The sequence below is a fragment of the Octopus bimaculoides genome, chromosome 2 (genome assembly GCF_046866305.1).
Source record: "Octopus bimaculoides isolate indiv1 chromosome 2, ASM4686630v1, whole genome shotgun sequence".
Lineage (NCBI taxonomy): Eukaryota > Metazoa > Mollusca > Cephalopoda > Octopoda > Octopodidae > Octopus > Octopus bimaculoides.
Window position 1 is genome coordinate 124,329,693 of NC_142929.1, and position 15,692 is coordinate 124,345,384.

At 31.7% G+C, this 15,692-nt stretch overlaps 1 protein-coding gene across 1 annotated transcript in view; it reads right to left on the reverse strand.

The window, feature by feature from the left end:
• Positions 1-15,692, reverse strand: part of LOC106882438 (mitochondrial adenyl nucleotide antiporter SLC25A25) — an 88,219-nt gene continuing 72,527 nt past the window's right edge. The window contains exons 7-10 of the mRNA XM_014933119.3: positions 12,403-12,510; positions 10,671-10,838; positions 9,187-9,334; positions 1-7,800 (exon numbers count right to left, since the gene is read on the reverse strand). Coding sequence (XP_014788605.1) covers positions 7,631-7,800; positions 9,187-9,334; positions 10,671-10,838; positions 12,403-12,510 — 594 coding nt within the window. The 3' untranslated portion in view covers positions 1-7,630. The remainder of the gene's footprint in view (positions 7,801-9,186; positions 9,335-10,670; positions 10,839-12,402; positions 12,511-15,692) is intronic.

Genomic DNA, 15,692 nt, shown 5'->3' on the forward strand with positions numbered 1-15,692 from the left:
TATTGAAACAACTAAATATATTTCCAATTATTTTAGATTTAATATGAGAGAGAAGAGAGAGAGAGAGAGAGAGAGAGAGAGAGGCAATAATTTTTTAACAAGTGTTACAAAATATTTCTAATTCAAAATTGACATGGAAATGTTAAGGAATTTGATTTGATATTCCTTTGGGCAAATAGAACAAGATGGAAATTTAAATCAATCTTAACATGTATTTTCAAAGAGTGACATGATTACAGAGCAGAATATTATTTCAACCCCTTCCCAGTACACTCCATATGTTAGCTGTAGCATTCATGTCTTCAAACCTTAGATGTAACAAGACAAGACAAGAAATGGCTTCAATATGTTCCATGCCATGTGTTTTCTTATATTTACTGGGATTCCAGATAAATAAATAGGAGGGCAGAAGCAGATTAAGTTTTTGAAAATGTGATTGTATGTATAAAAAAAAACATATTTCTATCAACAAATGAAAGATTTTCTAAAATCTATGCAATGAAGAATTTTGAACATTTTGCTCAATTACCATGTAAATTTGCTTAGATTCCCTTTATGACAAAGGTAAGAAACTGAAATAAAATAAAATTTTAAAGTACAAGAATGATACTTCTAATCAATCTAAAATGTTTGTACACAGTTATTTTTTTTTAAATTGCCATTATTGCTTAGTTTAAAACACTATTTTGGGAACATTAAAAATATTTAATATGTATTTTAATAGGAAGTTAAAAAATATAGAATTTTGAGATAGAATGTAAGAAAGAAGAAGAGGATGGAGGGAGAAACAACCATCATAACATACATGACAATGTTGCATAACTCATTCTTGGGTCCTGTCAGCAGCCACTCACAAAAATGTGACTTAGAGAAGTCAGTCAGTCTCACTTTCTCTGCCTTTCTCTCACACATACACATTAATGGAATTTTAATTTATGGCTTAGTAGCAATGATTTCATACTGGTGAATAAGCTAATAATTATTCAACTAAGAAGCACAAATGACTTTCTGCCAGCATGCCATTGGCAGCAGGAATGTCATTCATATTTTGTAGATGACTGACAACTGGCTTGTTTGCCAGTATGGTTCCATTAATAGAAGGCTATTAATTCAAATTCCATTACAAAATATATTATCCACCTTTGTGGTGGTGAGCATTCCTTTTCCAGTATATATATATATATATATATATATATATATATATATATATGTATATATATATATATATATATATAAATATATATATATATAAATATATATATATAAATATATATATATAAATATATATATATATATAATGTTCAGAAAGTAATATATGTTAGTAATCTGAAAGTACATTTCACTATTTGCTTTTTTGGTGAACTGATTCTTGTCAATACAGAACACTAATAGCTTTCTTGGCTTTTGTGATTATATATAAATCATTCTCTAGACTGTATTAAATATCTATGTTTAAATTAGAATGGGCTTCAATTTTATTATTATAATTAATTTCAAATATACTAGAATCAAATTCAAACTTTATGACAAGGCTCAAAGAAGAGGGAAAAACTATTTGTTGAAAATTAGACTACTTTGGCATGGTTCAAGATTATTAAAAATATATGATCAGTTTATTTAATAACAATTCTTTTCAATCAGGGATTTTTACAAAATGAAAGTTTAATGTTAAACAAAAAAAAAAGACATATCAACAGGCAATAAACATATCCTTCAGTAGCTGTAGAAGAAAGGAAACAAAGCAGACGAAGGAAGTAGAGAATAAATAAAATTAAGCAGGTGAAGAAAGAGAAAGAGATAAAAGAGATGAGGAGAGACAAAAAATTAGACAGAGAAAGCAAAGGTGCTGAAAGCAGAGATATAGATGAGGAAATGGGAGGAGGACAACTTTATATTTGGCAAAATTTAGACATTGTTGAAACTTTTGGAGAGTAATAGTAATTGGTAAAAAAGCAGAGTAAACTTGCTGAAACAATGATGCAATAATCAAATTTGTTAAAAACTCTCTCAAGTTGAAGAAATCTTAAAATGCCAGATATTGTAATAGATATTGGGATGTTCACAAAGAAATAGAAAATACAAAAATAAGAGAAAAAAGTAAAAAGCAATTACAACAATAAAGCTGTTTCTCCACCGACACAAACTGTCATGAAGACACTGTGTTGAAATGAGTAAATAGAAAAGCATATAAGTAAGATGATTGCATTGTACTTGATAATGGTACTTAGTTTGAGGTATGTATGTATGCTTGTAGGTATATTGCTTTACCTATCCATTCAGCATCCTGCACATGCTCACCCACACACACACACACACACATTTGCAAGCACATACACACATTCACCGATTTAGAAAATGAAGAAAGCAAATGTAGAAAATACTACTTCAAAATTTTTATAAAATATATAAAATATCTATATATATATAAATATAGTGTAGGTGAACCAAAGATTTAGGAAACTAGAAAGCAACAAAAAAAACTGATAAAATAAATATAATTAGCTGAGACAGGTGATGAGGAAGTTGAAAATTATAAACAATGCAGAACTTTTTTCTTCTTCTCTGATTTATTGATAAAAAAATCATTGGCAACAACAACAACAACAGTAATAACAAGAATCTTTTCATATGAAAAGTCAATAAGTTATACCTATATACAATTGAAACAGAGACCTCTCCAACTTGAACATAAGCAAACAAAAATGGATCAGATACAATTGTGACTGAAATATTTACACACACACACACACACATTATATATATATATATATATATATATATATATATATATATATATATATATATATATAACATTATAAGAAGGTAAAAAAAAAAGAAATGTATATATAGCATCATACAATATGCAGGAGAGAGATTGGAGACATCTATAAAGGACATCATTTATTGATATCAAAATGTAGAAAAAGTTGGCAGGGCTGCATTGAAAAATTGCGACTGATCCATAATGCCAACCAGTTTTCGTCAGTAAATCAAAGAGCTAAACAGTCAGCATTACAAATCTGTTACTAGCTAAAGCTTGGAGTTGATGTGCATTAAGAAAGCAAAACAGAAATGAATGTTCTTTTCAATCAAAGAAGAATTATGGAGTGGTAGATTGCAGGTTACAATTATTATAGAAATAAATCAAAAATTTTTTAAGATAAAAAAAAAAGGGGGGAATCTTTTTATAAATAAGACATCAAAAGGAAATCTGCCCAACTCATCATTTGGATATGGATTCTTTACTCTATCCCTATCCAACAGGCCCGCCCTCCCACCAAAGAAAGATATGCAATTTAACCGTACAAAACATTGATATCTAAATGACAGAAAATGAGCATAAAGAAATTTTTTTTAGTAAATACAGAATGTTACTGTGTAGAAGGATATAAAATAAAAGAGGACATGATGAATAATAAATAATATTTGTGTTTACATTTTAAACAAAAATGAAGCATGCAGATATGAAAGATAATAAAAATGTTAATAAATAAATTAATGAAATCTATGAAATAGTTTCATCAAACTAAACCCCTACACAGTTACATTTTGATTCGTATTATTATAACTATCAATTTATACACAAATCACAGTCATAGACACATACACACAGTTAGTTGTCTTTTAGGAGAAATAAAAACCAAACCAAATTGTTACATAATTGCACTAATCTCTGATTAACGTAACTCTTAATAAATTAGCTTCATTTAAAATTGCTCAGAAGTATAAACTGAACATATACACTCTTGCATTATTATTGGTCCACTTGAAAAAAATACATGTTAAACTAAAAATTCCTCTGAAATTTTAGAAAATACAAAATCCTTACATAATACCACTTTTATCATTTAAAAGACAAATAAACTGATAATTCTAGTATTCTATCATGTACAAGTAATCTGAATGACATAATTTAAAAGACAGAGTGGATACTGCTTTGAAGGATCAACATAAACCTAACAGACAAATAAACCCAAATTTCCAAAGATTAAGATAGTTACTTGGTCATTTAGTGCAACCTCAAATATTACTAATGTATTCAGATAAGTTTCCCAACATAATCGAGTTACTTGTCAGCTTAATCTGAGGCTACTTTATTTCTGGTAACTGCAGACAGTTTAATCCTTTTCGTCTCTTTGCGTGGTTTGTTTCGTCCTATCTTTGTAAAATTTTAACAAGATCAGTTTGAGGACACTCAGCCTTGAATTTTATCACACTGTTGATCGGCATGTTAATTACCACAATACTATAATCGAAGTAGCAATAACATTTGTTTGCATTTGTTTTTACAAGAACCTTTTATTTTTTCTTACTTTAATAAACATGGTAATTTCTTTTGGAATTGACTCCCTTCCTTTTAATGTAAAAATGCAGAAACCATGTTGAGAGATTACAGTCTTTGTTATACAGTTAAGTTGTCAAGAAAATTGTGGCATAAACTCAGATATGAGTAACTGTTAGTCACAGTAAATATATTAAGCTGTATATTTACAATATAAAAACCTTGGTTTTACAATTAGTTGAACAATAATGGTGGCATGCAGCCATAATTGCTGATTCTAATGCTGTAGATTTTCATACATTTAAAAACTATTCCCATCGTTGCAATTTTTACCAATAATAAACATCGCAACAATATCTTGCTAGGAAGTCAGTAATATTCTAACTCACCATTTCTTTTTCTATATTAGCCGCCTTCAAAAAAGGTTTTGTTTCAGAGATAGTTTCAATAGGTATGGTTACTGATTCAATTGTCAAAATGTTATGTCAGAATATTTCCTGCCGCTAAGAAACCAAAATTCTTTTTGCACCATTGGTATAAAATCTATCTATATGTATAGATATCATGATTACATAGCAGATAGTAGAATAATGATGCTACTTAGCTGTAATTAGACAAGCTTTGATATATTGTAGGTTTTGAGGCATTTGAAACTGTCAATATTGTTGCAGAATTCATCAAGACATTGCAATAACACTACAGCAACTTTGTTTTACTTTGACCCTATTTCTAACTTAAGGCAAAGGCTTTGTTAAAAATAGAGTTAATTCCTTTATTATTCAACTCACAATAACAACCACAGCAGTAAACCATCAGGTATTAAGAAACAGTAACCATACCCACTGCTAGAATCACTTTTAATAGGTATAGTAACTGATTCCATTGTATAGAGGTTATTTCACAAAACATTTTGTATCTGTTGAAATAACATCAAATCTCTCTTTCCATTATCAGGTATTTTACATACATACACACATGTGAACATATATTTTGTTTTTGTATTTGGTTTGCAAGATTCTTGAACTCATGTATTAAAACAAATTTTGTATCTCAAGAGGGTCATTATGCCAATAATAAATACATACACACACTGGTTCTACTTCATTTCTTTTATCATCAGTCAACTAATTAACTACTTGACTGTTTGATTGATTGATTGATCAACTAGTTAATCAGTCAATTAGTTAATTGGTTAACTAGTCTAATAATAATAATTCTTTGTACTATAGGCACAAAGCCTGAAATTTGGAGGAGGGGATAAGTCGATTATATTGAACCTAGCACTCAACTGGTATTTACTTTATTGACCCCCAAAGGGATGAAAGGCAAAGTTGACCTCAGTGAAATTTGAACTCAGAATGTAAGGACAGATGAAATGCCACTAACCATTCTGCCCAGCATTCCTAACAATTCTGTCAGCATGCTGCCTTAAGTAACAATAACGGCTCCAAATTTTGGCACAAGGCCAGCAATTTGGAGGGGAGGGGTAGATGATTACATTAACCCCAATGATCAACTAGTACTTATTTTATTGACCCCGAGAGGATGACCTCAGCAGAATTTGAACTCAGAACATAAAGACAAATGAAACACCGCTAAGCATTTTGCCCGGCGTGCTATTAGAACCAGTACGTGTTTATTATTGGCAGAATAACCTTCCCAAGTTACAAATACATATACAAAATACACACACACAAAAAAAAAATGCATACATATTAATAAAACTACTAAAAAAATATAGATGTTAACAAGTAGCACACTAAATTGAATTTAAAAGTAAATTGGGTATTAAAAAAAGTGAATTAAAAAGCAATCAGCAGCATATAATATTGAATATTTTATATGACACATTGTCATCACTTTTCTTTATTGTTACTATGGATGATGTTTGATGAAACACATTAAAAAAAATGTTATCTTCACACAAAAAAGAATTAAGATCTTAGCTTTGGATCAGTATAGGATCATATAAAAGTGAGAGAAAGAGAGAGAAACTTAGGAAATCTAATAAAAGCAAAGAGAAAGAGAGGCACAGGAGGTAAAAAATCAGAAATGAAAGAGGCACCAACAAAAAGAGAATAAGAACAAGCCATATGATCAGGCAAGTGAAAGACAGTGTATTGCTCACCACTACTCTGACATAACATTTCTGAAGAGACTGATCACAAAATTAGGAATTATTATTTGTAAAGTAGATTAGAACTATATACTCCAGATTAGAGCAAATGAAATTTGGAAATAAAAAAGGAATGTAAAATATGGATTTTAAATGATTTTGTCAGTAGAATTTACTGCAAAGATATCTACTGTACTTCATTAACACACATAAACATGCACATTCAGACATACATTAGTGAGAGCAATTGTAATCCATAACGTTATAAACCAATAGATCCTAATATGAGGTGCCAAGCCTTTTGCACAATGTAGTTTACCATCATCCAAGAAGAAAAAAAACTGACTATGTTAAAATATTTACAATCCTGATGACCACTTACATACTCCTTCAAATTCTCCTATCCTAGTTGAAAATTGCACCAAATAAAGAATGAAAAATGAAGTAAATGTTTGTGATATCAAACATTATATGCAAGCTATTTACTTCATGTTTCCTGTATGAGTACAGCACATCCTGTAAGCACCAATCGTTAATATTTGTTGATGCATTTTAATTGTTAAATTATGAATTAAAAACAATAAAGTGACAGTCAAGTCAAGAAAATTTTCTATCTTCTCTGAATAATTTTAACCATTTCTAAGACAGGCACAAAACCACATATTTGTAGGGAGGGATTAGTTGATTAAAATCAACCCCCAGTACTTCACTGGTACTTTATTTTATCAATCCCTGAAGGATGAAAGGCGAAGTTGACCTTTGTGGGATTTGAACTACAAACATAAAGAGCTGTAACTAAATATGCCTCTAGGTATTTTGTCCAATGCTCTAATGATTCTGTCAATCCCATTCATAAAAAAAAAATAAAACAAAACAAAAACAATAACATTAAGGCAGGTTTCTTTCCAGGAATGAATATTCCATTATTCCATGTACTTGGTTATCTTGCATCTTGCAACAATAAAAACACTTTATCAAATTTCCAGTAGCAAACACTGTTTTAACATTTTCTTGAACAATCTTTTTTTATATATAAGATCTTCATTTCTTAACTCTTATTGAGTCCCTTTCTGCTTCCAGACTAGTTCTCAGGTCTTTTTTGTTTTTTCACTGTACCTATTTCTGTCTATGTTCTCAATGCAAGGATAATGAGAACATGTAAGAGAGAGATAGAAATTGACCCTTTTTTTTCTTTTTTTTCGTATTGATGTTGTGTTCATGAAATTAACATGTTAAGTCGAAGACACTCCTAATGCAGTTCGAGTATGTTCATATACTACATAGCTTATGCTAACTGCTGGTGCCACTTTCATAAAATTTGGAGTAAGACCACGATAAAGTCCTCTGAAACCATCTTTCCTTAAAATGTCTTTGAACATGCTGGTCATTGTGTGAGAAGCTCCTGAACAAGGAAAAAAAAAAAGTTCAAATTATATAATTATACAAACAAATACATTTTTTTAGAAACAACAAAAATAACTTCAAGGTTAGATGTGAAGAAAATAGTGTGAAGTAAATGAATTCCTAATATCTTACTGATACCATTCAAAGTACCAAATAACGTCAGTAGGATATTTTGGCTATCATTAGATTAGGTTTGGGATATCTTTCAGCCCATCCCAAATGGCCATGCTGATTTGGTACTGAATCCATTTAACATTGAATATGTTGGCCCTGAGATGTTCGGACATCAAGAAATTTTGTTTTGTTCTACATAAGAACATTTTAAGGAACATAGCTCACAATTGGCATAATAATCTTCTCTGCTTTTAATAATAATAATAATCTTTCAGTGTCTGTACTATCCCCTATACTCTCCTTACCGCCACCATCACTTCTATAACAAAACACCTGTGATTGTTTCTCAGCTATAAAACCACCTTCCTCTCTCTCGAATACACCCCTACTCAGTTGAGGGGATTTTATCTTTTTCATTGTCTTGAAAGTTACTGGTGGCCTCATTAGTGCCAGTGTGATGAAAAAGGCACCTACTACACACTGTAAAGTGGCTGGCATTAGGAAAGGCATCCAAATGCAGAAACTATGCTGACACTGAAACTTGACACAGTCCTACAGATTATCAAATCCTGTCAAACTGTCCAATCCATGATGCATTGGAAAACGAACATTAAATTACTATGATGATAAAGTCATCATATCAAGGGAGATAACTGCATTTTAGCAAATTCATACCGTTTCTCCATACACATGGAGATTGGCCCAGTTTGTGTCAATCAGGTTCATTTTAAATACATTCTAATGTTTTGCTCTCTTCCTGTATATGTATATTCTTAAATGTATGCATTCATGCCAAAACACTCATCATCCAAAACACACACACACACACACATAAAAAAAGAGCTAAAATAGCCTCAGCATCCAGCCAAACATGCCAGATATAGACTAGCATAAATTATGATAATGATTTCCAACATAGATAGGCACAAGGCCTGAAATTCTTCAGGAGTATAGTCAATACTTATTTAACTGCTCCCAAACTTGAATGTGAGGAATCTTAACTAAATAACATTTCACTATTTAGTATATTGCCCTAATAACAAATCGTTGACTGCATCTCCCAACGACATGAACGTAGTGTAGGCAGCATGCCAGATCTGTTCACCTATTGCTGGACAGCTCAAATGAAAAGTCAAGAAATTCCATCATCTGATGCAAAAACAGATCAACTATGTGGGGAATTAAGGAAAATAAGAGCCTGAGCAATTTGGATACTGTTTGAATAGTCAAGAATGGATTTATGAGATAGATAATTTATATAAAATAATACCATGAGCCTGGAGTCTAGTTCGGACCAGAGCTAGAGGATAACTTGTTAGTTGGCCACAAGTGCTGCTTATTGTACCACAGGCCAATATCACAAAAATGCTTGGATCTTGTTTGCTTTTGCTTCTGGCAAGATACATTGACTTCAATGTCTGAAAAAGAGAAGAATGAAAAGTTGTAATGCTCATACCTTTCTTTAGGATATTATTAATCTAAGTGGAGTACTTTGCTCAAGGATACAACATACAACTTGGTCCAGGAATCTAACCCATGACTATAGATGTGAACTCAAACACCCAAACCACATGTTTTCATTTCTCATTCTTCCGGATTACTCAGCTGAAAACAGCTGAGTGCTGGTGCCGCCTCCCCTCCGTCCATTGGACACATACTTTTTATTCCACTGGGTGAAGGATGCACATGATATCAATTATGACAGCATAGTACATGCTACCGTCATGCTTGTGAGTGATGGGTATTGTATGTGGAGTGAAATGGTTCTAGGTTGGAAACAGAACCATGCCAAAAACTTGACACAAAGATACAAATTTTAGGAAATGATATTTTAACAATGGAGAGATGAATGGCAAAGTAAACCTTGTGGTGTACAGTTTGAATTGAGAATGTTAAAAGCCATAATTTAAGAATGCAAGGTATTTTGTTTGACATTGTACTAGCCTTGGATTCTTACACCAGTACAAAGTTACAGACATGTTGTTGTGTAATTCCAGGTCAGATCCAACTGAGTAGTCATGTCACAAACATAATTAGCCAAACAACTAGTCTTAACCACAGATCCATTCCAGTTATACCACGCTATCACTTAGCTGAAAACCATATTGCACACCATAACATGTAGTGATGAACTACATGGAGTGAAGTTAGATGGACATGTACTCTCACTGCCCAATCTATTTCTGTACACTTGTAGATTCTAGTGAAGAGATAGAGTCAGGGTGAGTGAAGTAAACAAGGTAAGAACATGACTGTGGCTGTTCTTGCTAAATTTATCTGTTGCCTAGCTTCTCTTTGAGATAAGCCTTATCTACACCAATTCTGCTAAACCTCTCTTCACTTTATGACTGTCTACTTCACTGATCCACTACCATGTCACCCTTGGTCTGACTGGGACTTTGCATCAGCCAGATTTAGTTTGTAGTCCTCAGTAGGTCATCCCATAAGAACTTCCAGTTGTCCTCTGTGTTATATGTCTATCACTTTCAGTTCATTATATACTTCAATTAAGACATCTCTAAACCTCTAAGCTTCCATATTATTCTTCACTGGAGAAGGACTTTGCATTTACAAACATTTATCTATCTTGTTTTCTGGTTAGAATACAGCCAATCTGGTTTGCATGCTCAATAAAACCAATTGATTTCTTCGTGAAAGAGAGTTCCAACAAAATGTAAATGAACATATGCTATTTCATTAAAAAACACAAAAAAAAACCCCACAAAAATAAATATAACCAAAAAGTATATTTACCTCATATACACAAAGATCAATTCCAGCATATGGAAGAATTCCTATTAAGTTTGGAATGTAGCCTTTATAGAAGCAAGAAAGACCTTCATTTGCCAAGAGTTGTTTTGCACAATCAAAAATACCCTTGTACTGTCCAGTTTTTCGAACAGCTAATCTTGTTTTCAGTACCTGAAATATATAAAACATGAAAAATATATAAAAACTGCAAATTTGAGTCAATTTTAAAACACTGAGCACATTTGACTGAATGGGTTAAGTGCTCAAGTCTTCACCTAAAGATATGATTTGAAATTATACCACAAACACAAAATTTTTTTTGAGACTTCAGATAATGCACATTATCTGTTGGAACTTACTACTGATCTTACTTTCTGTCATTAGCTTCAATTTGTCAACCTCACTATCCCATACAAATGAAATAAAGTAAATATAATTCACTTGGTCACTACTACTACTTCATTGTTCACCAACGTCATCATCATTCTCCTCATATGACCACTTTCCATGCTGTGCTGGAACAGTATCCTGGCCAATGTCACAGTGTGCAGAATGTGTTTTATTGTAGCACCAGTATCAGAGGGGTTGTCATGTCCTTCACAAGACTAAAGGCTCTTCTCAACCCAACACTGTTTCTGCTCATTTCCTAATCATTTTACAAAGTGCACAGGGAGAATTTTATGGTGGCACTAACATTAATGAAGTTGCATTGTAACCCTACAAAACAAAACAGTCCTACAATCTGTTCCTTCATGACAGCACAACCAACAGAGCAAATAGAAAAAAGAGTAATGAGAAAGAAGTGAAGACATGAGAGGGAAAACAAAGTGATTGTGGTGACAGTGTGGTAAAAGAGTGAAAAAGGATAGAGAGTACTAGGAGATGGAAGGGAGACAGTAATGGCAAGGTGTAATGAGAGAAGTGGCAGCACATGGTTTAGTGGTTAGGGTGTTGGACTCATGATCATAAGATTGTGGTTTTGATTCCTGGAGCAAAACACTTCGTTTCACATTACTCTAATCTACTCAGCAGACAAAAATGAGTAATCCTGCGATGGATCGGTGTACTGTTCAGTGGGGAATATATATGCCATGGAAACCAGGAAACTGGCTCTATGAGTCTTAGCTGCTACATATTTGCTGGAGAGGGAGCAAATGATGGGTAGTTGTGGAAATAGTTGGTGCTAAGAGAGTAGGATGGATGCCAGTAATGAGTTACCCAGGTTATATGGAACAGTGGCTTGTAGTATAGAAGAGTAATGTTAGCTGATAAGAAACCACGTAAGTCAGGAATAATCAAGAAAGTGATGAATATCAATAAATGAGTGACATGACAAAGAGATAGCAAGCAATACAAAAGGGTAAATGAAGAAGTGTATCAGATAGCAATAGACCCAATGCAACCTCAAATTATTCAGGTATTGTGATAGAAGGAAGGGATATAGAGACACCGGCAGTAGGAGGAGGAAGAAAATTGAATATGAACAAATCCAGTGTTTTCCATCATTACAGATAGCAGTGAAAGATATAGAAAATAGAGGAGGAAAGCAATATAGAAATGAAAGGATATCAAATAAGCAAGGGCAGTAAGAGACTAACATGTGAGATTTTTTTTTTTTCTGTATGGAAATATATGTATGTAAGCATATATGCATGTAAGCATATATGCATGTATGAGTGCACATTATACACAAACAATGAATATAAAATGAAAAGAGCCCACCCAATAAACTTACTTCCATGGGGTAGATAATAGTTTGTGAGATAGCACCAGCTAATGACCCAGAAATAAATCTCTCTGCCATTCCAAGTTCATGTTTGTCTTTTTTGAAAAGGGATTTGATCTGTAATTGAATATGGAAAAAGAAAAAGACATAATATGATTTGCAGATATACACAAATATAGATTCACAAACACACAAACAGAAAAAAAAAAGGCAAGATATAGTTGTTCTAGGAAACATTTGATTCATTTTCTTTCAATAATACTGTACATTAGGGATAACATTAAATTAAGAATAAAAGCCTTGAAACAAGATTTTTTTTTCAAAATCATAGAAAAACAAGAATAGAATCTGCAAGCTGACAAGGTAATGAAAGAACACTTCTTTCCATACAAAAATTATTTAACCAATTTAATAACTTATGATAAGTAAGAAACAATTTTCCCAATGAACTAAATGAGAAAAAACACAATCAGTCTTTAACAATTCAAAATCTAGCAGTAAACTTTCAATAAAGACATTAGATCATATTGGTAGAAATACACTTCCTAGGAAATTTCTTAACATCCCAAACCCCCAACAAGTACTTCAACAATAATTTTATAAATAACAATTGTCTGAAGAGAGTAAGAAGTTATAATTCTTATTTTGGGGAAAAAAAAACAACTTCAGTTGTATGCATGTATTATGGATATTTACAATTTAATTTATTACTATGTTATTTCAGAGAAAGAATGAGTGCGTGCATATATTTTGCATTTTGGTCACATCATCTGAGTTTTCTTTGTCAATTATTAAAATGCTTTCTACCCATTATTCATTCATTAATAATGTTTTTAACATTTAGTGAATAAACCAAAACACAACACTATCTGTTTCAATATATGAGTGCAAATCAAATCACCTGCCAAACATACAAGAACTGAATACACTTGAGAAAATGACAGACATTAAGAAAACACTAAATGGAAAATTTGAAGACAAATTGTAACTCTTAGATACTTCTTTAACTAAAGGGAGTGGGGAGAAAAAAAATTTAACAATATATTGAGTTAATTACCTATTTTTAGTTAAATAGTATATGCTTATATAAAACTTGTCTAATGTAAATACATCTACATCTATTTGAAAGCCTTTACTTGTGGAGATCACAGATGCTGAGAAAATATCCTAGTGGTCTCTGAAGTAAACAGAAGAAGAACTGAGACTTGTCCTACATACTTATTTTGGAGATAATTATCCTCTCAGCAGAAAGGATGAACTCTTTATGTTTGGTAACTCAGAGAACTAGCAGTTTCATTAAGTACATAGTGGACACTAATAAACAATATACAAATTAGGAAAACCATCCTGTTAAGATACTGTTCTATACATCAATTTAAATAATTATTTCTCTGGGTAGCTACATCTTTTTGATAAGTCAATCCTCTCCAGAACAGTTATTTTTCTATTTACTTCAGAGAACAATAGAATGTTTTCACATCATCTATAACCTCTACAGTTAAAGGCTTTCAAATAAATAACTTCACACGTCAACATTAGATATGTTTCAGGTATCTACTTTCAATATATATATGAATAAAAAAAATCACGATTGAAATTATTTACATTTGAATACCAAACAAAGCCACAGATGACTACGTTGACATGGTACTGAATAAATGCTCAAGAGGTTGGACATTCATATCTTGCCACAAGTGTCACGTTGCATCTATAGCCAAGGTTAACTCCCAACAGCCTAGTTCATCTGTGGTAATTAGCACTACAGTACTTCAAGGTTGTACAATTTACTACTGTAAGCAGCAATGTAATAAAACATTTGTTGGTTTGCAGCACTGAACTAAACTCCACTTTAGAAGCAGTAATTGATTACACTGGTCTCACATGTAGCCATGGGCTTTGACCAATAGGCATACAAGTGAAAATGGTTTCAAATTTGCTCTTTACCATAAAGACAAAATGTCAAAACTTGGGACACCTTAATGACATAACAAAATATGTGTTGAAAGTAAAATAAATAAATATTTTTCTAAATCAAGAACAAAACAATAGAGGTACTAGTATTTTCTTGTATTAAGAAACATCAAAATTTTTTCAATGAATCCATAACAAATTCCTTTAATTTACGTGAATATATGCATTGAGTGTATCAACAGATAGCAGCAGCTATATTTGATAATGTGCTACTACAGTTATTTAAAAAAACCTATTTCAACCACCCTTCTGAAGTGAAGTCAAAAAGTAAATAGAAAACAGCTAATATAGAACATATATTCTGTAAAATAAATAAGCTATATTTCTAGAGTATGATGCATAATTTCTAGTTATCATGTTCTTCACAGGAGTTATGAGAAATTTATATCATAATCCAGCTTTTACAAATAAGAGTAACAGAAAAACATATGAGAAGAACCACTCAGATTTAAAAACAGAATATTATTAACATGAAAAAAATGACCTTCCATGTAAATGTGAATAACATGAAACTATGATGGTTAATGATGGAGAAGATTAATTTAATGAATGAAATTTTAAAAATATAAAATATTTTCCTACATTTTCTTTACAGAAGCTTTTTACTTTTAATGTTTCTGTAGCATTTCAAATTAGGCCATTATCTCAGTTTAGAAGCATTACAAAAAAGATGATTACTGAATATTCCAATTAACTAAATAATTAAGCTGTAGATTCCCAAAATGTATTAAATGCTCGCCAAACCAATGTATGTGTCAAAACGAATTCACAAGTTTGCTTAAAATTTGTCAATGTACAGTGAAAGCAAAGATCTTGCATATTAAAACCTTGTTAACACAGAAGTGTAATTTGGTTATCCAAACAATTAGTGAACAAAACCCCCGTCCAAAAATGATCAAAGTCTAAAACAAGAGAGCATCAATAACATCAGTCGATGGAGTATTTTGGACAAGTTAAACAGAGCAGAATGGAGTAATCTCCCTTGTCAAGTATGTCCTTAAATTTTGATCAGCTAATCATTATGAAGTAGTATCACACATTTTTTAAAGAATTATTTTAAACACCTCTAGAAGGGCATTTTGTGCAAGTGTTTGGATAACTTCAGGTGATTGAATGTTTTTAACTCATATAACATACACAAGACCGTATCACATTTGTATTTAGTATGCAGAATGCTCCTAAGGTATATTACCCCCTGTCACATTGTTGATAGCATATGTAATTAGTATGAAGAAAAAAAAACTAATCAGATTACGACAGATATATGATGAATTGAGATAAGGAGAAAAAAAATAAAGACAAACAAAGCAAATTGAAAAACATAGCTT